This window comes from Lethenteron reissneri, chromosome 51 (assembly GCF_015708825.2).
Source record: "Lethenteron reissneri isolate LAM-NWPU_2019-01 chromosome 51, ASM1570882v1, whole genome shotgun sequence".
NCBI lineage: Eukaryota > Metazoa > Chordata > Hyperoartia > Petromyzontiformes > Petromyzontidae > Lethenteron > Lethenteron reissneri.
The window spans coordinates 10167908-10193602 of record NC_083829.1 but is presented as its reverse complement, the minus strand read 5'-3'; the positions used below and the strand labels follow the sequence as shown (position 1 = coordinate 10193602).

General features: G+C 40.8%; 1 protein-coding gene across 1 annotated transcript in view; it reads right to left on the bottom strand.

Moving 5' to 3' along the window:
* The window catches only part of LOC133355584 (E3 ubiquitin-protein ligase TRAIP-like), a 51557-nt gene extending 26488 nt beyond the window's left edge, over positions 1-25069 (bottom strand). Inside the window, exons 1-8 of the mRNA XM_061572929.1 lie at positions 24921-25069; positions 21030-21164; positions 19323-19380; positions 11860-11943; positions 7851-7890; positions 6055-6182; positions 3991-4085; positions 2936-3049 (exon numbers count right to left, since the gene is read on the bottom strand). Coding sequence (XP_061428913.1) covers positions 2936-3049; positions 3991-4085; positions 6055-6182; positions 7851-7890; positions 11860-11943; positions 19323-19380; positions 21030-21127 — 617 coding nt within the window. The 5' untranslated portion in view covers positions 21128-21164; positions 24921-25069. The remainder of the gene's footprint in view (positions 1-2935; positions 3050-3990; positions 4086-6054; positions 6183-7850; positions 7891-11859; positions 11944-19322; positions 19381-21029; positions 21165-24920) is intronic.
* Between the last annotated feature and the right edge of the window lie 626 nt (positions 25070-25695).

Sequence of the window (25695 nt, the reverse complement as noted above, 5' to 3'; positions counted from 1 at the left end):
AAACACAATATGATACACGCCAAATCTAGATTTGAAGCTTTCGTGACTGCAGGAATCCATACTCTTTGGTTCTTTCGGTAAAGTCACGTAGATAGAAAATATTTTTTTTTGTATTACATCTTCCCATGAACATCAAATAAAGCACACGGGATGATTAAATATAAAGTAATGTCTAAATATCAAAGAATATGGCATTCATTCTTTGGTAACAGTTATACATTTAGCATATGCTAAATATTATATCCTACAGACCTTGATATTTGGAAACACAAATGCAATTATTGCTCGTTTAAAATTGCTAATTTATAAACGTAGCAACATCAACCACATCTAGCTCTCACTGAGAAATAATTGCATTATTTAAAGTTTCCTTCATATCTATGCACAGCCAAACATTCAAAACGATTAATATCATGAACAAAAAAACTTTGGGATAATAAAAAAATAAGTACCAACAATAAACTTAAAATTTTTAAACAAATTTAGTTTTTACTAAATTTACTAAATTATATCGCCAATAAATTGCATGTTAATATCACAATGTATTTTTTCGTGCAGCTGATTTTTAGAATGCAAAATAATCTACAATACTCAACCAGTGAATACCTTTCTTAAAAAAATGCTAAACTGATATCTTTAAATAGTATAGTGAAGTCAGTGAAATCTGTCTCTTTGCCATCGACCAATGGGGGCCGCACTCATCTGCGCTGGTGTCCACATTACTATGGCAGGGCCAGTCAGCAGACGAAGATGAAACCATTGTGCAAGCCCTCACTTGATGCAGCAAATCTGGCTGTGACGGTCCCACCTGATGACGGAGACTTGTGTTGCCTCCGAAACGTCGTGATTTTTATTTTTATTCATTTTTATTTCACTTTTCTACCTACGTGACTTTACCGAAAGAGCTAAGAGTATGAATCCTTGCAGTCTTCAGGTGGCACCATCACAGTAAAATTACTGTATCAAGTGGAGAGAACTCTGAGACACGACACTATATACAGATTGTATAAATACATATATACAACCTGAAGACGGAAGCTTGTGTTGCCTCCGAAACGTGATTTAATTTATTTTCTTTTATTTTTATTTACTTTACCGAAAGAGCTAAGAGTATGAATCCTTGCAGTCACGAAAGCTTCAAATCTAGAATGAAACCATTGGCTTTGCTCAATGCCAATCATTTTATTTACCCTGGAACATAGTGAATTTACCAATGGAAAACATTCAAAGCATTCTGCCCTGTTTTTATCAATGGGCAGTGCATACATCCACCGTCTGATCTGAAACCATGAATATTCTAAATTTGTATTCCATAGAGATCAGTCTTTCGTTACCCCAACAGCAGCTGTCTTCTTTTAAAATAGAGCAGCCTCACCATGTGAAGCTCATTTTCTTATACCCCAAAGGGATGTCAGGGCTAAGTCAACTCTGACCGGGATTTGAACTCAGGTACTTGTGGTCAGGAGACTGCTGTATCTATCCCTCCCGAGGAAGGTTTCCGGGCCAAGTTGGTAACGATGTGTGTCGGGATGAGCCATTTCCCGTGTGAAATGGTGCAAAATATTTAAAGGAACGTGCTCAACGTGCACCGACAATAATGTGCCTTGTTTAAAGGCGTATTTAAAGTTTAACATCTTTTTAGATAAGACGTGAACTATTACCCATTGAAATGAATACACGTTTACAACAGCAGACACTAGCCTACGTGCCATATTGTTAGGAAGGGCCAATTCATTCATAATGTGAATGCGAAATGATCACCTTGAAAAAATGTGGCCAAAAGGAATCTCCCCCCTCCAGACCCAAATCCAGGCTAAGAAATGGGGTTTCTTATGATGGCAAATGTGACGTGAATGGTTATTTTAACATTTATAAAACTGGCTAATGACACCAGCGCACAATAACCTGCTCTTGTGAAGGTGACATCACGGTAATGTACACGTGACTTTAGCAGTAGTGGCAACGTGGTAAGAAAGCATGAATCACAATCAGAAGGTCATGAGTTTAAAGTCCTGTAGGGAATGCGTTCAGCCTATTATCCAGCCTTGGTCGATACGATGAGCACCGCTTTGTAAGAAATCAAAAGGAATCATTGCATGGACTGATCCTGGACATGGAAATGTTGAATCTTCACAAATGCCTCAGGACTGCCAATGAAGGCAAGCATCACACCATTGCTAGTTTGAGCAAGAAGATAGTTACTATATTTTACTTTCTAAATATGCTTTGATAATGGCCAGATTTGAGGCCATTATCACGGTTGATGTGAGCTGTATATATGTTGAACTTCTTTCGCACCGTACATCCGAGCTACTGAACCCTCACCAAACTGCCATCTTAGTGGCGTTGGTGCCAAGCAGCAGTGTGTGTCCAGTCGTGTTAATAATCATAGTAGCTCAGCTTATTGAGAGTATATTTAGTATAATGATGATAATATGTAGTTTATACTTTAGTTTTTTACGTGGTTGTTTAGTTACTGCAGCTACATACTATTAACATTCCTTCCCTTTATTAATGCTACCCCTATCCCCTCCCTTTGATGCTGCTAATCCTGCATAATGCACGAGCATAATATGACTTTGAAAACCCCCCGCCCACCTCCTACGCATTTCACAAGTAGTACTAATCACATTCCTGCATTTCACATAAATATGCTAAATGCCGCTTGATATGCAAATTATTTTGTCAAAGCGCACTTCCCCCCTTCCAACCCAGCTTAAATATACGCTCCAAGCGTTTTCATTCAAACGCTGTCTCCCCGACAGACCTGGTCTTCACCTGAGGACGGCTGCTTGCGTTGTGGCCGAAACGTCGTGAGAATTATTTTATGTTTTATTTGTATTATTTTATTACTTCCCTTCTACGTGACTTTACCGAAAGAACCAAGAAGAATCATAACAGTAACAAAGGTGACGGTGAGGATGACATCAGGTACCTTTTCATAGAAATGCAGTAGAGCGAGAGATGTTCCACAGCAACTGCACCCGTGCCAACATCTCCTACCAGGCTCTTCACCTCATCTCCTTGTGCACTAAGAAAGCTCTCGAGTCTACAGTAACACCCACAAAATGCCATCGAGTGAAACTCCCACAATAACGTTCATTCACAGCAATGACACACGTGTCAACAAATCATCGTCACACACACAGTGAGCGTAGACTTGCTATTATTATCTTTTAAACCTTTTCTCACAAATGTATTACACTCGTGAGATTGTGTCATATCAAGTGATCAAGTCCACGTATAGATCTCGCATAACGGTGCATCCCCACAGAAGCAAACATCACAAAGCTGCCACTGAGATCTCTTTAAGTGATCTCTTTTCCACAAAAGGGGGCAACACTTTCCCACCTGCTCTGCCACTGAGTCATACAGGTAGTCCCCGACTTACGATGGTCTGACTTACGATATTTCGATCTTACGATGGCGATAGCGATATGACAAAATTGTAACATATTTTACATTTCGCGCGGCAGGCAAACGTAGCAGTGTACGAGGTACGATACTGTACGTTGGGACGCTGCCGGGATGTACTGTACGCATATAGTTTATACAGTACAGTACTGTAAATTGCTCTGTTTTGCTAAATTATCACCATTCTTTATAACTCCTGGGTAGGCTAGGCCATTTTCGACTCACGATATTTTCGACTTACGATGGGGTCGTCGTAACGCATCTCCATCGTAAGTCGGGGACTACCTGTATTTATGCATTAGAATCCAACCAGTAATTTTCATTCTGAGCGTTCAGAATTGGCCAAAGTGCAAGGATGAATGTCACGCGATGGTATTATTGTGCGGTCGCAGGTGACCCGGGGCTCTTGACAACCAACTAACTACACTTGAGGGTCGTGGTTTAATCACAGGCCTAAATTCTAACAGAGGATCTCAATGGTGCCAGCTCAATGCTCTGACCACTGAGCCAGCCGGCCACCTCTTCAGGAGTATAGACTGAAAAGAATGAACGTTGGCTCTACAACAAAAATAATACCTCTCCATACTCTGCATCTTGATTCGAAGGCGTTGAAGCTCAGCCTTGGTTGCCTTGGCATCTGCATTCTGCTTGTTAAAAAACTTCATTTGTTCCTGCATAATGCACATCGATGTTCGCAATGACCAATAATGAATAACAGTTATGAAAGCAACCCTCAAGGCAGGGTTGACTGTCCCATTGAAGCCACATTAATTATCGAATTAACGGCATATTAGTGGGCATGTTACTTGCGGGCTTGTACGCAGACACATCGACTCTATTCCAGCAGCTGCCTGGTCATTTCAAAAGTATTTACCAAAGTGCATTATCTACTGGAATATAGATAGCAAAGAACTTGTGACATAATTTACACACAATTATGTACCATTGTCAAAGCTGGAATCGCATCATGAAAAATTCCTGCAAGGAAATGTGTTTGACTTATTTGTAGGCTTCGAGGAAATTTCCACATTTCTTGGCGGAATAAAAAACGGTGGAAAAATGTGCATGTTTCAAAACAGTTGGGAGATACCGCATTTCTGCAAACACAATAATGAAGCCCAATGAATAGAAATAGTGCATAAAACTCTAACATGTTTAAACAAAGATAATTGGTTTTTTTACCCTTCTATTTAGCAACAAAACTGACACCTTTTTACAAAGAGTCATGTTTGCATAGACCACAATACCTGCAGTCATAATGCAAACAAAAAACAAGTCTGATAATGTGCACTGTCCTTGAAGTTGATTGGTCCACACCCGAGACAGCTTTCCTTAGAGCCTAGTCTCACATGGGTTGGACCAGATGACACCAAAAGGCGCACAACTCAAAGACAATGCACCATCATGTTTAAACAAAGTGTATCATATTTATATTTAAATATGCACAGCATGAAACACAATTTCTATGCGATCACCTACACCAGGCTCCCATTAATGGGCCACTGTGTTGTCGTCAGGGTTCAATTGCAATACAGGGACACGTTCCGGAGCTGCTCGTGAATAACAAAGTTACGGAAAATATTGGCCGATTAAAATAAAAACATAAATAAGCTATTAAATACATGAAAATTGTGTTGCGACCGAAACATCGTGTTTTCTTTCATTATTTTGTCTATCTACGTAACGTTACCGAAAGAACCAGAGAGTAATAAACATAAAGTAAATAAAAATATATATTACAAAATTAAATAACAGCTTACAAATTAACTTAGCTTAAATCATGGTGATGCTGTGCATGATCACTTTATCTCATCACTTTCTCGCATCACCATTCTCTCTCTCTGGTGACTTTCACTCTCCTTCTCGATGCAGCAGTATATAATTTAATGTTGGGTTTGTCTATGGCAGTATATAGTACGGGGTAGACCCGTGTGATGTAAGAGAAAAAAGTTTAGCTGGAAGCATATTATATTTTTTGCGACGTAGAATTGTAATGTATTACTTACTGTTAGTAGCTCAGCTTATTGGAGAGTATATTTAGTATACTGATAATACTATGTAGTTTATACTTTAGTTTTCTACGTGGTTTAGTTACTGCAGCTACATACTATTAACATTCCTTCCATTTATTAATGCTACCCCTATCCCCTCCCTTTGATGCTGCTAATCCTGCATAATGCACGGGCATAATGACTTTGAAACCCCCTGCCCACCTCCTACGCATTTTACAAGTAGTACTAATTCCATTACTGCATTTCCCATAAATATGCTAAATTCCTCTTAATATGAAAATTATTTTGGCAAGGCGCTCTTCCCCCTCCAACCCAGCTTAAATATACGCCCCAAGCCTGGTGGTGTTTCATTCAGACATTGTCTTTCCGACAGACCTGTTCTCCACCTGAGGACGGCTGCTTGCGTTGTGGCCGAAACGTCGTGAGAATTATTTTATAATGTTTTATTTTTATTATTTTATTATTTCCCTTCTACGTGACTTTACCGAAAGAACCAAGAAGATGAATCCCTGCAGTCACGACAGCTTTAAATCGAAAGATGCAGCAGTCGTGAAGAGTTCCGCAAGCGATTCGCGGACAGCCCTAAGTCGCGGACAGCAAGTTGGCGACAGGCGACGGGATGGTGTACCTGGAGAGCTGCGCAGATCTCTTGGCTCTCCTGCAGCTGCTTGTTCACCACCTCCAACCTTGTGGACTTGTTCCCCAGGGAGTGCTCCAGGACACCCATCGCTTTCCTTACCTCCGTCAATTCCTTCACTGAAAGGACGCGGCAGTCAACGGTGCTGCTTTTGGTCAACAAATTCCCCCTTGCTGTTCATTCATCGATCTTTGGGTTGGCTCATGGAATTATCTGGCCGTGTGTGCGTCGTTAAATCCTTCCACCACCCGATTCAGGAATTCAAATGTAGCGTGGTTAGCACACTATACTTTCCTGTCAGTTGGCAGCGTTGTGCTTGTACGCCACTGCCAAGACTAACATTGAATCGAGTACGACTACAACTATTAGATAAAGCTTTCGCAAGTTTCCATTCATTATGTGAAAAAATAAATTATTAAAGACACCATTCACAGCTAATATAGAGAATGTGGCAAGTATATTGTCCTGTTGGTAGGTCAATCCTTCCAAATAATGAGAACAAATATTCTCTTGACTGTCGCACACAAACTGGTGGAATATCAAAGGTGGGTCAGGGTAAGGAACTGCACATGCCATGGGCATGTGGAATGTCCAGCCCTTGCACAGAATCAGTAACGAAAAATACAAACAACCAAATCGTGTTTGATCATGAGGACACTGATTTAACAGACGCTAATAATAAGGGTTCATAGACACTTCTCGGTGTGAGAATCTCCCATTTTTGAATCGCATCACTGGGCCAATGTCCTTGTGGAATGTCTTTGCATGGGAGATGTTGGAATTTAATGGTCCATCCCATCTTCCGTAATGTAGCTTAATGTACTAGATTTTGAAAGTGCCTTTCATGCAGTCCCTGAACGTGGATGAATATTTCATGCGTTTTTAGAAATGAATCCAACAGCATTTAATAATGCATTGATTCCTGGCACCCACGATGCTGGAGGCAATTTCCTTACAATATTAATTTTAAAATCAAAAAATCTCACCATGTACAGAATGTGAAATTGGGTTAATAACATGTGACGTAAAATATAAAATTGGATTTGCTTGAAATATGTTTTTAAAAGTCAATATCATTGTCAACTTGACACAATGTCAAGTAAAATATGACAATTCTCATTGACTAAAGTTTAGTTATATTATATTCAAGTCTTTTATTTGCGTATGTGTATATATGTGTATATCCTGTCGGGGAGCACTTTGGCAGAGCATTCAAATCTCATTCAGAAGGTCAGAAGTTAAATTTCAATCACCAGCCACATCCATTGATGCTTACTTGCTAAGACTTTCAGTGAAACGAATTTGATGACATTGTATTACAATTTTACATTCTATTTCAACAGGTATTGAATATGAAACAATGATTAAAGAAAAAGAAAAACATAATGGTGCCACTTAAAACTCAAGATGTTCAATTCAAGGTCATGCCTCCAGGGTTTATTCATTTTCATGTTACGCCGAAGGCCTGCGAGTCAATCGTTCAAAATGTATCAGTTGCTCAACGGAGTTTAATAATGCATTGAGGTCAATGCATAGCCATGCTTGTGGCATAGATGCAGAGAGGTAGGTGGTGGTTTCTGAGCTAGACTTACATACAAATATTAAAAGATTACAATGACATTTTCAGCTCCTGACTGTTACACAAAAAACTAGCACACATAGGTGAGGAGGAGGGTGTGATCCAAGTCATTTGAAGCTTGCCTTCTCGAATGCATTGGGTGACATCATACGTATGTGCCTAAAACTATAATGCAGTGCCTGCACGTTTATTAAATGCTCCGACTCACTTTTCACCACAAGTTGTAAATTCTTCTTGTCCAACTCATTCTAAAACGAAACAAGTATATCGATTAAAAATGGGTCAAAGGAAAGATCAAAATATAGAGCAATGGCATATACTGTTCTATATATGTTTAAAAGAGCATACATTAACACATAATTACTCCATCTTTTCATTCAAAAGCAATAAATCATTACTTATTCCCTAAAAAGCAGTCACAATATCAAATATGCATGCACGTTGTGTGTGCGTCACCTATGCTCCTATAAATTGATGGATTTATTTTCCAAATATCAACATGGTGAAGCTGGTTAAGTAACCTTCAAGAAATTGTTTTTTTTTTACCATTAAAATTAGGGCTTAAAACATGTATGAGCCGACCTCAATAATGTTAATTTGGTGCTCGCTTCATTACCGATCAGATCCAAACGGAATCGACTTAAATGTGAAAGACGTCAAAGTTTCTCCCCGCTCAACAAGAGAGCATGGGGACACCGCTCAGCGATGTTGGCAGCCTTGATCGCCAGTGTGGTGGAAAGTTCGCATCGCTTGAAGACAGGGCAAAAACCAAACTTTACTTCCCACAGAAGGAATTAAAACTCACAAACGTTCACAATGCGAGCCAAGCATGACGACAGCGCAAAGGTCGCAAACGGGTTTTGATTCCTTACCCGTACCCGGCCGGACCAGGGTCGCAAATGGGTACCCGTACCGGGTCGGGTACAGGTACCCGGCCGGGTACGGGTACCCGTTCCCTACCCGTACCCTACCCGAAATGAGTGACAAACGGTTACTCACCAGTGACTCACGGCATACCCGTACCCGGCCGCACCAGGGTCGCAAACAGGTACCCGTACCTGGCCGGGTACGGGTAGCCGGGTATCGGGTAGGGTACGGGTATCGGGTACCCGGTTGTGACCTCTGCGACAGCGGCCCCCAGATGTGATTAAAGCTTCAGGGATTATCAGTCCAAAAGCAAGATGGTCAAGAGCGACATCATACGAGTCTTTTTTTCCTTCTGTCATTTTTGTCAAACATAAATTATTCCCAGTGGCATACATCAGCTGTATAGGGCAATGAGTTAATGCATCATTAGGATAAATGTGCTTATGGCATTGGGGGTATTAACGGTTATGTAAAGCATATGCTATTTAAAAATGTATGCGTGCTATTCGGTGCCACGTCTTGGTGGGCAGGAAGCAATGCATGCTGCCCAGCAGACAAGAACGTTTTGGAAAACATTCATTCAAAATGTTTTATTGTTATTATTTAATTATTTCCCTTCTACGTGACTTTACCGAAAGAACCAAGAAGATAAAAGAACCCGTCAAGCTAATACAGAGTGACAATCTGTATGTTATTTTTACATTATGTAAGCCCGAATGGAATTGAACCAAGCATGATTATTTGGGTTGAACATACTTTCTCAAATTAAAATACCTCTTAAAATACATGCTCAAGTTCATGCAATTTTCGCGAGGGCTGGGAAGTTCTGACGATTTAAAATTGTGGAATCCATCCTTTACAACTGAAAATGACTCCTAACGGGGACATAGGATCAGCATAATAATACAATTGTGGGAGAGATAGACTGCCTGGAGCATTGCCTGGTGTTCAGGCTAAAAATGAAGCTCTGTAAGTAGGGGCTTGGCCAGCAAAGTGAATTCCCCACTGAAACAAATCCCTCTACAATATGTTCCATCGCCAATTCTGGTCGATACACCGGTGTGTCCTCGGTAGCGGTGTCTGAACACACCACGTGGTCAAGCACCAGTGCTTCACACACGAGAGGTTTTCTGAAGGCCCCTCCTGCCCTATTTTTGGCCCTGCTTGAGATTGTTTGCCGAGTACCGGATCCAGTATTTTCCTGCTCTCGCCGTATTTGGCGCGTCCTCTAATGGTAGGCAGTCGCTCATTACAGTCACTCGCTTACCGGCGGCGGTCAGTTGCCTCATCACTCTTTTAGCGCTCCTACAATGGTTACCATTCCTGTAAACTTTACTCATCGATGGCTCCACCCAAGTTAAGATAACTCGGGGTCTACAAGACTGGCTGTTTCATCTCACTGCGAGATACTGGACATGGAATAGCCGAATCGCTCATCGGATTTTTCCAGGATAAATAAAGATTCTGATTCTTCCACAGTGCGTTCGGCCACCACATTGCAGGGCACAACACTTCCCTTTTATGCCTTTACTCCATTGCACTTGGGACAAATCTGAAATTATCCCCCCATAGTTGTTTACCCCAACAAGCTCCAATTAAAAACCTCGTTCGTTTGAAGAAACTTGTTAAATCTCATCTATTGTAACTAAAGGCAGTAGTGTGGGTTGTGGCCACTTGGTGTGTTATGGTTCCGCTGAACCTCTGCTCAGCAACTGTGTTAAAAATAAATACATAATATAGAAATATATTACATCTGATTTATCCACAGCTGGAATGACGTTTATCCTGTGGAAAGATTGGCCCTGCCAAAAGAAAGTGTAATTCACACCACTGGCTCAGAGCCATCAACAGGGATGAGCAGAGCCCAAGGCTCATTTGAATATGAAGACGATTGGATTAGTTTGACGTTATGCATACATTTCCATTAATTTAATATAGATTGATAGAGCACCATCCTTTTCCTAAATATGAACATACTTATTTGGTTATCAATAAACTGCGAATGTGGATTTGAGGAGCATCGTATTGTACATTCCTATCAAGCGCCCACCAGACTTAAGATTAAAACAACATGGCCCAGCTGCAGCCGAGCTAAAATTAATCTGCAAAGTGCAAATCCTCGAATGCGAACGCGAGACGATAAATGAAGAAGCTTTTGTTCCGTTTTTAATTGGATCTCACCAAGATGCATATAGTGCCACTATAAATGCAAACAGATAGGCTACAAAAAAAACGGTAACAAGCCATTTCAATGTTTGTAAGATGTATAAAATTTAAATAGCTTATTTTGTTTAAATTTCATATCCGGTATATATGTATGCAAATGCATTTCTCTGAAAAGGAATTAATTTAACGTGTAGTTTTTCATATGCAGGTCTTGAATACCAATACTTGCACTCACCGTTTACACTCGCAAAACTAATGTTTGTAAAAAAACACGGAGAAATAACGATGCAATATGCATTCAAATAAATATATGGCCCAATGTATCTTTCTCAAGACATTTCCTGTAAGTCCTTTACCATGTATCATTACTGCAAATGTGGTGCATGACCAAAAATATTACATCCATGCATTTCAATTTTGAAGGTGTCTCTGTCAGGCTTAAACGCTGTAAGGACAAGAAACCACTACGCTTTAACACTACAGTTTAGGAATCTAGCTATCCGAAGATTACTTGAAAACAAATGGATTTTTATTTAAATCAATTTTCAAATGAGCATGGAGTTGGCTGCTCTAAAACAATGGTGGAAATTCCATATTCCTCTGGTGAAGGTCAAAAAACACAGCCTCTGCTGTTGTCTTCCCACAAAAATATACTCATTATTAATGAATATTGAGTAAAAAAACGGACTAGAATGTTAACCCACACCATTGCTTCCGAATATAAATTGATCATTCTAACCACATTTTTACTCGGCTGTTAAGCGATTTTAATTTTGGAGCTTTCGTGACTGCAGGAATTATTCTTTGGTTCTTTCGGTAAAGTCACGTATAAAGATAAAATAATAAATTAAATAATAGCATACGACGTTTCGATTGCAACACAAGCAATCATCATCAGGTATAAATGAAATAGCAACAAAAAATCTAACCAGGTTAGATTTTTAGATTTTTTGTTGCTATTTCATTTATACCTGATGATGATTGCTTGTGTTGCAATCGAAACGTCGTATGCTATTATTTAATTTATTATTTTATCTTTATACGTGACTTTACCGAAAGAACCAAAGAATGTTAAGCGATTGTTAATGACGGGGCAAAAGTATGTTCAGTCTCGCTAATTAAGACACGTCCACACCTTCAAGTCACACAAGCCTGGACATGAATAGCCACTCGAAGGATTTTACCTGCAGTGTTTCTGGATCCTGCAGGAAGCTACTTTCGTCAGCCACATCAAAGAAAAGCTTGCTGATTATGTTTTGGGCATTCACCTGTGAACACAGAACGACAGTAGACATCTCACAGCGCAATGTATAAACACACGGGGCATTCGCACGAAAAACTCAACTCAAATTTGGTTGTCATGCTCCAATAAGAATGTGTTGGTGGTGCTCATCCGTTCTGGAAATCCCAAACCAGTGATGGAAGTGTAAAACTCATTGTGGGGAGGGGGGGCCCGCTCCCTCCATCGGACAACCACTACTGACTCGCCATAAAGTGGCACTGCTCATTTTAACGCCATCCAAGTAAAACCTTGGATTGCGAGCATAATTCGTTCCGGAAACGTGTTTGTAATCCAAAGCACTTGTGTATCGAAGCGAATTTCCCCGTGACGCTCGGCAGACAAAGCGTATACTGTACGTACTACAGTACTCGTATTTCAAGCCATCGCTCGTTTATCAAATTAATATTTATTAAAAAATTTGCTCGTCTTGCAAAACACTCGCAGACCAAGTTACTCGCAATCCAAGGTTTTACTGTACGTTGGGGTGATGACTCGAATTGATCCCCAATCAGGATATGAGGTATAGGTTGGAGATTACAACCACAGCACCACAGGGCAAAATTACCCAGTCATGTAAAAAGAACGATCCGTGCCCGACACTTAGTGGGACATTGTAACTTTTGTTCACAACAGCGGGAACAATATACCAGGCTGGCAAAAGACTTTTTTTCCGCACGAAAACCCACGCGAAAAATGTGTAGTTGTGGCCAGTGAAATATTGATGATACATTCATTTCCTGACAAGGGACCAAACATGCCACTGTTGCATTCTTTCAACTTTTTTGATTCCCAGAGTGCCTCATGTGCACAATGCTGAGAATGCACCTCACACAAGAACCGGCATGAGGTCAGGTCAACACAGACACAAAGGTGCCTATGTTTAGCACGCAGAGCCAGCGTGTGTTGCTTACATTCAAAGAAGAGAACAAAGATTGCAACAATTAACTGCTCTTCACACCTCTGAATTGCGCATATCGGTTGTGAAACACTTCACGCAAAACATGGGCAGAATCTTCAGCTAAGGTGACATATTTGTAAGGGTTTGCCATTAATATCACAATTGTATTTTTCACGTACCTTCCATCTCTATCCGAAACATGATTTTGATTGATAATTGTTTTTTTACCCTTTTATCTGGCTACAAAACCGACACCTTTTTTACAAGGAGTCATGTTTGCATTGACCACAATACCTGTGGTCAGAATGCAAACAAAAAACACAACTCTGATAATGTATGCACTGTCCTTGAAATTGATTGGTCCACACCCGAGACAGCTTTTCTTATAGCCTAGTCTCACATGGTGTTGGACCAGATGACGCTAAGAGGCGCACAAAAAAGGTGTCAGTTTTGTTGCCAAATAAAAGGGTAAAAAAACAACTATCATATTTGGCTACTGGCAAAAGAGGTTCCAATGATGATTTTGATTCTTTGAATATATACATTTTTCCCGATATCTCACATTATTATAAGATATCTATTATATATTACAGTTCCATTTCCTGCCCCCCCCCCCCCCCTCTGAGGGCTTCATTAGTGAATTACCACTCATAAACCTCCACTCTGCTGCTCTCATGCTCCCACGATGATCAGGTCAGGTGGACGAGGCAGATGGATTGTTGCCTCGGAGAACTTTAGCGCTGGCTTCGGGGCATTTTCATCCAGCAGCGGATAAACAGTGGCTGACGATTGAGACAGATTTCAAATATTTCTCCAGCAAAGTGCTCAATGAGTGCAAGAATGCCCTACTGTGCACTCAAGACGATTATTCAGAATACTGATCAAGACATAAGGTTAGGGTTAGGGTTTCAAGTACTGCTGTAATGTGGTAGGAAACTAGGGAATAACATTTTGCCACATACACACGCGCAGGCCACACTCCCACACACACACGCGTAGGCCACCCACCCTGCAATATTTTTTTTTGCAATATTTTGCTGTCTTTTCTTGGATTTTCTGTTTGCACTCAGTCACATATTCACTTTAAGATGTTTTTTGTTAATGTTTAGTTTTTTGTTTGTTGCAGTTGCACCCGATTCAAGAGCCTAATGGCTCACAGGGCTATTACCTAATAGATAAACTTGAACCTACACACACACGCCCGCCATATAACCACTGGAAGCCCCCTGCATTTTAGACGCTTTTACTTAACTCACCTCTGTCTGTTGTATCCTCAACTCTGTCTGTTGTCGTATCCTCAAATCTTGTAACTCAATTTTAACCCACTTCCCAATGTCGTATCGACTGCAACCTTGGTATACATATGTCATGCAGATGACAATACTATATTTTATCATAAAAATATATATTTTTATATATATATTTAAATATATATATTTTTAAAGCAATCTTTTTTTATGTTATGTTTCAGCTTGGGTCTAATTGTCCACGCTCAACTAATGTTGGCTGTATATCACCACGGTCCCTTACGTTATGGCAAGCTTCGGGGCCACTTCCTGGAGTCGTGGAGTTCTGCCATTACGGGACATTTCATTAAAGCGTGTTTTTAAAAAAGTATTTTTAAATATTACTTTTTTAAGAACATTTTGCAAACAGCATTCATTCACAATTTTAAGCAACATGGAGGTGTCAAAACCCGAGACAAATAATAAAAATAACAAACCACACTGACGAGAACAAATCATAGACTGGCCACCTTCGATGCTTGTATTGCCACTAAGCTTAAAAATATAAACCAGCCAGACCTTTTGGGAGAGTGGCCCCTTTAACACACAAAATGCCAAAACCATAGAACCACACTCTTAAGATAGAACACAACATGCCGAGATCAGAGCAGACTACGTACCCTGAAATAAAAAAAAGTACAGAGGACATGTATAAAAAAAGAGCACACTGAAAAAAAAATGAGAAATGATAACACACAGCACACCCTGGAGAGAACAGCTGTTACACACTTTGAAATCCAGATCACGACTAGATTGCCATTCTCCACCGTCCACTTATTGATGTATGCTCCAAAATAACACTAAATGTGCGTCTATAAATCAGACACTCCCATGATGCAGTGTCAGCAAATGTCAGTGAGCGGTCAGTATATTATAAGGTCGCATTTTAAGACATCTGCATGAGACTGGGGTCAAATGTTCACCGGCCAGTTGCAGTTTATGCATCAAAGCTGGTTGGATTGGCAGATAAAGCATTATTTTGGGAATGTGCATGATGGCATTTGTTCTGGTATTCATTCTCAATAAGCTATAAGGTGAATTTTCCAGTTCAGAATCAGAGTGGTGAGTTAGATCATTTAATGAAGCCTTTCAGGGAAGGTGTTTAACGATGGAACAAACAAGCAAATTCAATTCTAGATTTGAAGTTTTCGTGACTGCAAGGGTCCATACTCTTTGGTTTTTTCGGTAAAGTAAATAAAAATAAAAGAAAATAAATTAAATCACGTTTCGGAGGCAACACAAGCTTGCGTCTTCAGGTTGTATATATGTATTTATACAATCTGTATATAGTGTCGTGTCTCAGAGTTCTCTCCACTTGATACAGTAATTTTACTGTGATGGTGCCACCTGAAGACGGAAGCTTGTGTTGCCTCCGAAACGTCGTGATTTAATTTATTTTATTTTTTACCTACTTGACTTTACCGAAAAAACCAAAGAGTAAGCAAATGAAAGCCCGCGTGGTTTCGGAGGCAGGTGGGGTTGTACTGAACATTGTTAACGTTCACGTCGTTAATGAAGCACTTGGAATGAGCCATGGATGTTTCGGGGACCTTAAAACAGCATACGACTGTTTCAAAATAATAGCTACGGGAAATCCTATGTTGCTATTATACGTCAGGTTAAATAAGCGTCCTGCTTAGAGATAGCGTGTTAGTTATAGGCGCGTTAGGATTATAGCAAAAGGGTATACGCTAGGGTGCATTTTAGGCGTGTTACTTCTAATACTCGGGTAAGGATAAAGGCTAGGCTTGTTAGGATTCAGGTTATTCTGCTTAGCAGTTGATCGTTAAGTGGCACGCTTATTAACATGCAAATTGATTTTCAATACATCACCACATGTGAAGAGATGAGCTAATTTTAGCATAAAAATCTATATGATACGATCGCCATGGAGACACATCACGTTGTTTCCTTACAGGGCAGTCCCTACAGCCACGTGAGTGGCTGTAATCCATCTCACGATATTTCAGCTCATGTCGAAAATCTCCCCCGCTCAAATGAGCACTGGGTGATGCTCACCTCCAGTCGCGGCCCCTCGCAGCCGATTGTGGAAACTTCATATTACAATAACAGGGACCAGTCTCTCCAAAGGACATCTGCTGTTGACTTCGCATTTAATTGGTGTCAATTTTATTGACCAGTTAGTGTTGATGGGCATAGTAAAAACTCGATTTTAGTCAAGATTTACCTGGTTTTCATAAGTGGTTACTGGTACGCTCCCCACTGCATGAATAACCCAGTCATTATTTGAACTCCCAGATTTAATTGACCATTGCAACTGAGTGCTGGCCAGAGCACCAGCAGATTTGGGCATGTGGTAGCACCTGTCAGCACCTGTCATTCTCGTCTCTGGCCTCTTTAATTACCGGAAGGGCCATTGCCTTGACACGTCACCTGTTTATATATATATTTCTTTATTTTACTGGTAGGAACCACCTGGTTCCTACCAGTAAAATAGGAACCACCTGGTTCCACCAGCCCACAGGGGATTATTGTGTCCGTCCGTCGTACATTCAAAAATGGGAGGGGTGGGGCTGGGTGGAGAGGGGAGGGTGGGGAGGGGCTGGGTGGGGAGGGGCTGGTCACCCCGTGGTGCCCTTATAAAACTCAACGTTTAACCTACTCACGCCGGCTTGTGCCCGCCCTCACAGTCGGCCATATTTGCGGAATACACCACGCCGCCGTTGACCCTGGCCATTGACTGAGCAACCCAACGTTCCTACCAGCTCCCTCCGCAGGAATTTGTTTAAGGCCAGTGTTAATAATGAATGCGTTGAGTCGTGGGATATTTGTGCTCGTGCACCACGGTCAATGCAGTATGAACAAATACTTTGTTTAAAAAAAAATTACGAAAGGCAGCTGGAAGTTTTGGGCAGCTTAGCTAGCATCTAATTAGACTCAGAGCTCAACTTCAAACACCTGAATTTCTCCAAGAATCAACAAATTATTCTTGTGTAAATAGAATATAACTTATACAGCTTGGAAATCCTTAATGAAAGCAACATTTTCAGAAGAACTGCGCTACAGGATGTCTCACACAATAGAAAATGTTTGAAGTGTCACAGCACTTGACGTTCTCTTCATGATCCACCTACCGTGCCTCCAAAGCACCTGTTTATAAGCGTGTGCCACCACAATACACTCAAAAGCTTTCCCTGTATCTTGCACATAGCACAGGTGATCAGGCCCGCATGTTTCTATCCAGCGAGACGCAACAGCCCACAGATAGCGCCGATTCCTACAGGATATAATTTGGTATAGTTCAAGGATTCCCCCACTGCTCACCATCGCGATGAGCTCAGTCATGGAATAACATCCCAGTGAGCACCGTCAGTCAGACCCTCATTACACTACACCCAACTGTGGGCCAACAGAGAATCAAAACTCAGAGATTGGTGGGTGGGTGACAGCAGTGCCCCATAGGCTTTGGATAAGGGGCATAATATATAATACTCTGTGTTGGATAAGGGCAAAGCCATAAAAAATGATCCACGTGTGATATTCAACGGGTTCGCGTGTCAACGATCCAACCTGCTCATGTTTATTTGATGATGTGCTGGTAAGAAAAGATGGTTAAAAAAAAATTATGCGTTTTCATTTTGGTTAACGTCACAAGTAAATAATGTCACGGTTACATTTGTGACCTTGGTCTGGGCCTGCAGGTAACCGCGATTCATTGAGATACACTGGGACAGGCCCCCATGGTGTCTCATTCTGAAGCTGTTCCCTGCCAAGATGTGTTTCTCGGAGGTCTGCAGGGGGGTTATCCTTAATGGGGGGAAAAAAGTGCTTTGTTCAACATTTGCCATTTATAGCACAATCGGGGGAGTGGGTGGGGGGAATCAATATATTTTTTACATAATGTTCAACCATTATGGAAGCATTTTATACAACATAAAAAAACATCCATGTTCAAACAAGCAATGGGTGGCGCTCAACTCAATTTGTAGCGCCGAGCCATAAGTGTGAATTCTACATTGCTGTGGTATCAGCTTCTGCACAGTAGAGCCACTGTTGAATTCGTACTCATTAATGCAGCCTTACCAAATCGTGCTCATTTTAGACGGCCTAAAAGTATGATGAGCTCCGAGCACAAATAAACGATGTTCAAGATAACCATAGAAACCACGTTATTGACTGTCCTCTTCATTATTAACAGCAAAAATTACAGCCTGCATTCTGACAGTTGGGCTGTTGTGTTTTTGACGTATGCCGTGGTGGTGCCCTAAGGGCTGCTGAAAGATGGCGTTTTGATAGGAGCCAGTAGAAATCACGTGCCACGGATTGCAGCACTCACAATCGGATTCCAATCAACACCACCATGATCTCAGTAATTAGGACGTGTCCTGAAACACATCATAATTGGTGAAGATCACTCTGCCATTGGTGAACAATAAAGAATGCTGCAGTACGAGTCCAGGAATGGAGTGACTATTTTAGTGCCGTAAATCCTCGCTTAACGCGCGCTGACACTACGAGTCTTCGCCTTAACGCGTTTTTTATTTTATGGAACGTTTTCGCTTAAAGTGTACCGTGCCCGCGATGACGCCAGAAGTCTAGCGCATCAGGGACTACTTTTCCGAGCGGCGTGGGGGGGTGGCAGCATTGTTGGGTGATGCTGAGAGCTGGTGCTGCACTGGTGTCAGCGCTGTGATACATGGCGTCCCCTACTCACCCTCATCTCTTTGTTCCGGCATCATTGTGTGCGTAATGTCATCTCACTTTAAACACACCACATTAAAAAAAGACACGTGTAAAATAGTGTACTGGACTGTAAAATAAAAATAAGAAAATTACGGCCTGGAACGGCACCCCCCATTTTCGTCATTATTCCCTTCGAGAAAATGACTCTCGCTTATTGCAAATACGGTTCATGCGGCAGCCCCATTTTGTTAAGCGAGGACTTGCTGTACTGTATTTCAAATGAGGATGCTGTAGCACTGGCTATGACCCCTGACTTAATTTCCAAGGGCCAGCAGCCACACGAAGCCTACCACTTCGAAACGGCTCGAAAAACTATAATCTATTAATGCAAGCGTCTCAGCTAGGATGGCCAATCTATGCCCATCCAAGCTTCGGGCTTTTTACCAACCCTCTCAGGAGACGTTGGTTGAGAAACCTGCCATGGGGTAAATACATATTTTCACGCGGAGAAATCTGGAAGAGGTGAGAAATACTTACGCTGACGCGGCACTGTGGACATGTTTTGCGGGCAGCAGTCTGCAGCCAGTGCGTCAAGCTATTTGAAAAAAAAGAGATACGTGTTAGACAAGATATTATTCATATGTCTTGCACTTTATACAGAAACAGTTGCCACCCGGCAAAATTATGTAGAATAACCATTGTCTTATGTCTTGGTATAGCTATACGCCTGACCTTTTCTGAAAGTGAAAAGTGTAAGGCTATTCCTGTAAGGGGGCGATACTATTATCATTATTACACCATTCTAATGTACATGCGCAGTATGACCTCTCACAATTTTCTCTAAAACCCCTCTAAGAGAACCTAATGTAATCATTAAATTATGCCCAACAGATGATTTTTTGGCTCCAGTCCCAGACAAAGAATGAAAATGTCTCGCGTTCTAAACAGCTGTCTCAAGAATGTGTGATACAGATGAAATTAAACTTTAACGGTGACAAAAAAAGCTATAATCATCGTGATGTGACGAGTCTTCATCACAAAGTCCTATGACATTTGCAATTTTATTTTAAATTCACAGTTTAATTTTATTATAGTTCAACAGTATGTAAAATATATATATTAAGCATTATCCATACACAAGGAAATAGGCGAGGCCATACATGTACACCCTTTCGCCAATTAAAGTGTTCATTAATTGTACATTTTAAATCAAGTCAGTGTCTCCCTGCTCTACTGGGCAGTATTCATAAGCACCGACAGACATTCAACACTTCATAATAAACGTTTTTGAGTTAGATCGCGTTATTTATAAATGTGTCGTAACCCTCCACCACCCGACACGGCCAATCAGCAAAAAATTGTCACGTTGACAAAAGACAAATAGTTCACTACTTTAGCCCACCGGTGTGTTGAAGAGTGAATCCACAACATTTACAGTTTTTGAGTACGACGTTTTGCTGGTAATTGCATCCAGCATCAGAGCAATTCGCCAGAACTTGTATGGCAAAGTGCATTCTGTCCATAGCACCACTGTTGACTTTCCACAAAATAGTATTTAATTTATGGTCCATGGAGAGCTGATGGGCTTGGGTCAAACCCCACGTGGGATTTTAACTTGCAGGCTTCCAATTTTGAGTCGAGCACTCTAAACACCCCACCCCACTGAGCCAGATAAGATGTATCCCTCGGTGTTATGCTCTAAGATAATCATTATTTTTCACTGCAATCAGTGGTTGACCAGGTGGAAACCATCAATTCAATACGCATGAAAAACTTATTTCCATTGGGAGCCCAGGACTCAAAGCCCAAGTCTCAGCAGTGCTGGTTCAGTATCTCTGATATGGACATAAGTTAACCCCAAGAGCCTCCAAAGCCACATTGAGCATTTTTCATTTCCTGTGAAAAGTGAGATAAAACACAACAATGTTACACCTGAGGCCCATTTGCGAAGTATTGCGGAGAACAAGTCAGAATAATATAACGTTATATACTGCACCTTTTATCCACCATCGTTGCTCTTTAAAATTCTTACTCAATTTCTCCCAGTGAGCAAAACTACGGACCCAAAGGTTAATTGTTGTCTGAGAATATCCTTCAATCGGTTTTACACTAACGTTGCACAATAACTAACCTTTGTGCGAGAAGCATAACAGCAAAACTGATCATTTTATTTTATTTCATACACATGCAAAGTATTTAGATCTTGAACCCTGAATAGTGCTGTAATGTAATGTAGGCACATACCACTCTTCATGGAACGTGTGTCCGCAAAGAATGGCTGATATGTTGCTTTTGTTATCAAAAAGGTCAGAACAGATGGTACACTGAGCTCGGATGGGCATTGTGACTACTCTCCCAGCTCCTTTTCCAATGCCTTGCCTGCACACAAACACACAAAGACAGAAAGCCTTAATTTAGTCAATTGTTCTGGCACCAACCTCAGCCATCTTTTGTCTCCCCTTTGTTGATATTCACACACACACACAGTACCAAGCGACCGTTCAAGGTTGCATGGACCTAGGAGATGCCCAGAAACAGAGTTTACATACCGCTGGTTAGTATCACTGTGCATATTGATAAATTATAATTTCACTCGTACATATCAATTCATACATCTCTTTTATTTTACGGGGTGAAAACACTCTTGGAAGAGTTGTTATTTGCAAGGAAGATCTAAAGTACCGTGGGGAAAGTTATTATGTTTATAACTGCATTTACATAATACATTATTTGGACTGATGGCGCTGTGGTTAGTGTCTGCCTCAGTTATAATCGCAGCCATGGGTCAAACTCAACCCAAAATCCCTCTGGTTTAAAGAAAATGAGTATAACATTATAATAAGAGGTGTTTTCCCCTTTTTTCTGGTAACAAAACTGAAACCTTTTTACAAGGATTCATATCTGCATTAACCACAATACTTGTGGTGAAAATGCAAACAACGCTGGCCCTTGGTGTGGAGCAATCAGTTTCAAGAATGCATATATTATCATAGTATGTTTTTTGTTTGCATTTTGACTGCAAGTGTTGTGGTTAATGCAGACATGAATCCTTGTAAAAAAGTTTCAGTTTTGTTGCCATAAAAAAGGGGAAAAACCCTATTATTATATTTTGGTAGTGGCAAAGGAGGTCCAATGATGAGTATAACATTGTTGGTGGTGGATAATGGTAGTTGCTATCGAGAGTGTGGTTCACATGCGCTGAATGTGGAAATTATACTATACGCTTAGAATAGGAGAGAACACAGCATGAAATCAAAGGATATGTCCATATGTACACGATTACCCTCATTGGATGAACACAATAATAATTGTTTCGTGCCTAGAGTTTGCTTGGTATTTGGAAATGATACTAAACCTAACTATAGTGAAACCTCTCAAAGCTGTGGGGTGTCCAGAATACTGCATATAATAACGAGCAATTATTCCAGCTAAATTACATTTACACATCTTATTAACAAGTAATGAGGTAAAAACAAATGACTAAATATGCACAATTAAATGTTTACTGTTTAAGAACACTCAAAAGCACATTAGCTCTACAGTTTAATCCAAGCCACTTACCATCAACGACACAATGAAGCGGAGGTCACGCACCAATTCTTAAACTAAAAAAACAGAGGCTATCCTCATAGGGTTGAAGAGTTTATTTGTAAATTTAAGACAAATGTAAAAATAAGAGAACATGGAGAGGGTAGCCTTCCCGGCTTAGCCAACATTTCAGTGTATGCAAATTAAGGATTAATTTGTCGCCAATGATTGCTTCTTAGTTCCAGCAGATTCAAAAATCCGCATGTTTGTTTATACTGGAGGAATCCGATCAGCCATAAAGCTCTTTTTAAATTCTTTATATTAAGTTCGCTTGCTTGCTTGCTTGCGTGCTTGCGTGCTTGCTTGCTTACGACCGTGCAAATCTTTCGGTCGTTTTTTAACCCACTTCCCGTGATCCAATCGAGCTGACATTTTCCACACAGACTCGTTGTGCCGGACAATTAATGTTCGTGAAAAAAAATTCCCCAAATTTTACACTTTTTAGGCAAAAAAAAATTATTTTACATATATTCAAATAGAACTCATTCTTGGCTTTGGCTGAACGTCACAGTATAAGAGCCCAGAGCGTAACCCCTCCACAGGCCGTGGTGGAGTAGCGCAGTTGGTAGCGCCCTCGCTTCCCATGCCAAAGGTCGCGGGATCGATCCCCGCGTCCTCCACAGGCGAATATATTTTTAAATCCTATATATTAGGTTCGCTGCCTCGCATATAAAGGATTTATAGTGATAAACCTTTGTTTTTACGGGTTACACTTATTAAAGATGTTCAGTAGGGGCAGGTCAGAACATTACAATGCGTCTAACCTGAAATAAACTGACTTACCGACTAGAGGTGTTACTGTGCAGTATAAAATTTAAATTGGACACCTTTCTCAAAAGAAAATTCCCCCAAAAAATACTGTACATTGATATTCATACAGTACTGCAATGCAAAAACATTAAAATTGCATTTGCACCTGGCCTTAATATGCACAAGGACTAGTATATGTAATAGGATATTTCATATTAGTTTCAATGTTCCACTATATCTCAATAAAAGCATATTCACATGCCAGAGATTATGCCAGACATTATGCAAGTGAAAAGTGGACATTTAAAAGTTATGTGTTTTATCTGTTTACACCATTTGTGTTTGAAGATGGTCAATTTATTTTTGTACAGCACACACTGTGACCAGCATTTTAATTGTAAGTTGAAACATTGCCATTTTCTGGAATACATTAAGTTGTGATCAAACTTTAAAAATAGAATCCATAATGTTCTGGCATTCATATGCAAGCACTGTTAGGGCATCATGATATATACATTTTATTCATTTCATTGTATTCAAAGCTTCGACTGGCAGTCATGAGGCCAGTTATTAAAATTCCACATCGCTACAGTGGGGTGCCAGTTGATCCAATGGAAACCCACCACTACCATCTCAACAAAGCGATACAGTAGGTATTTTATCGACCGTGGAAAAATGATGGGCAGTGAACTCCTGACCAAGATTTTCAATCATTACCACGTGAAGCCAAGTCAAAGCACTCTGCAACAGTGCCACCTGCATTAAGTGTTTTACTAATACACTACAATCAATGACCGATACAATTCCTTATAATGTACGGATGCATCCTGAACATAATTACATTGCGGATGGAAAACACTGCATTAAACAACAGAGTCTAAATTAAAAACATTACACTTAAGACCTTTGAACTCTTAGCAGGGCCATACATTATATGAGAAGGCAACAAACAGTCAAACTGGTGACATAATAGTGATCCACTAGGGACAGTGAAAGACAAATGGAGAAATAAAATAGGAGGGAATGTGGTAGATGGATTGCACCTGCTTATAGATCAGTGAAGGAGGCATCAGCAGGGGAATGGCCTTATCGAGCAGTAGATTAATAATAGGACATGACAATCTTCTTGGTTCTTTCGGTAAAGTCACGTAGAAGGGAAGCAATAAAATAATAAAAATAAAACATAATAAAATAAAATAATTCTCACGACGTTTCGGCTACAACGCAAGCAGCCGTCCTCAGGTTGCTTGCGTTGTAGCCGAAACGTCGTGAGAATTATTTTATTTTGTTTTATTTTTATTATTTTATTGCTTCCCTTCTACGTGACTTTACCGAAAGAACCAAGAAAAAGAACACATATATGTCATAAAAAATAAGTGTAATGTTTTGATTTAAATCTTTCGTGACCGCAGGGATTCATATTCTTGGTTCTTTCGGTAAAGTCACGTAGAAGGGAAACAATAAAATAATAAAAATATAAAACAATAAAAATTCCCACGACGTTTCGACTGCAACACGAGCAATCATCATCAGATGTGAAATCCCATTGTTCTTGCTGTGGATTTGAAGTACAGTACAACCAAAAAACTTGTCGAAATAGATAAATCACCAAAATAAAGCCATGCGTATGAAAGGCAACAGGGCTCGTTGCGATTGCAAGGCGAGACGAGTGGGTTACATTAAACCGAATTAACATTTCACAACGGGGCGAGAGAAACCCTGAAGCCTGTTTCGCGTAGGCCGCAGGCTTAACTCACAAGAAGGCTTGCGCGTTCTCCTGTCTCAAAGTCTCCTTACTTTGATTCGCGTTGCAACGTGGAGGACGCATACGTCGGCGGCGTGATGCACGGGAGGTGTCCAGAGTGCCTGGTCTTGCCCCGGTCTCTATCAGTGGCCCGAGTGTTTCGCGCGGACACACAGAGCGAGCGGTGGAGGTTCGCGAAAACCGCGTCGATCAAGTCAAATGCGCGCGCGCTGGGCCGCCACTGGCGGTGTCGTCACGCCGGGCCAAACCAACTCAACCCTGGGGACAGGGACGGGGGGGGTGGGTAACATTTACACTTAGAAATTATCTTTTTAAATACATACACTTATATATAGGGCTATATTAAAACCATTGCACGTTGTGCGTTAATAGTTTATAACTATAGTTATAATACGTAGTTATGTAAAATCATTTTTAGATGTTTATCAAATGCAATAATATTTACACCCCCCCCCCATCCGGGATTGTGTGTTGTGGTGTGGTATGGTCGAGTTCAAACTCCAGATGACCTGATCCTGCTGGGATGACACCTACCATTGAAATGAACGTCTCCTTCATCAATGGAATATTAAAGGCCATGCTAACCAAAAAGGATTGGACCATATGCTGTGGTAGCACTGTGGCGGTGGCTTCTCATGGGCTCGCCATGAGAAGGCGGCTACAGCAAGCGGACTAACATCCATCAGCTTCAATCTGTACGGGGATTGAGTGTTTCTCCCTCGCACGCGTGGGTTTTCTCCGGGTGCTCTGGTTTCCCTTCACACGTATCGACACGCATGCGTTGGCTGAAAACATCGTTACAACTTC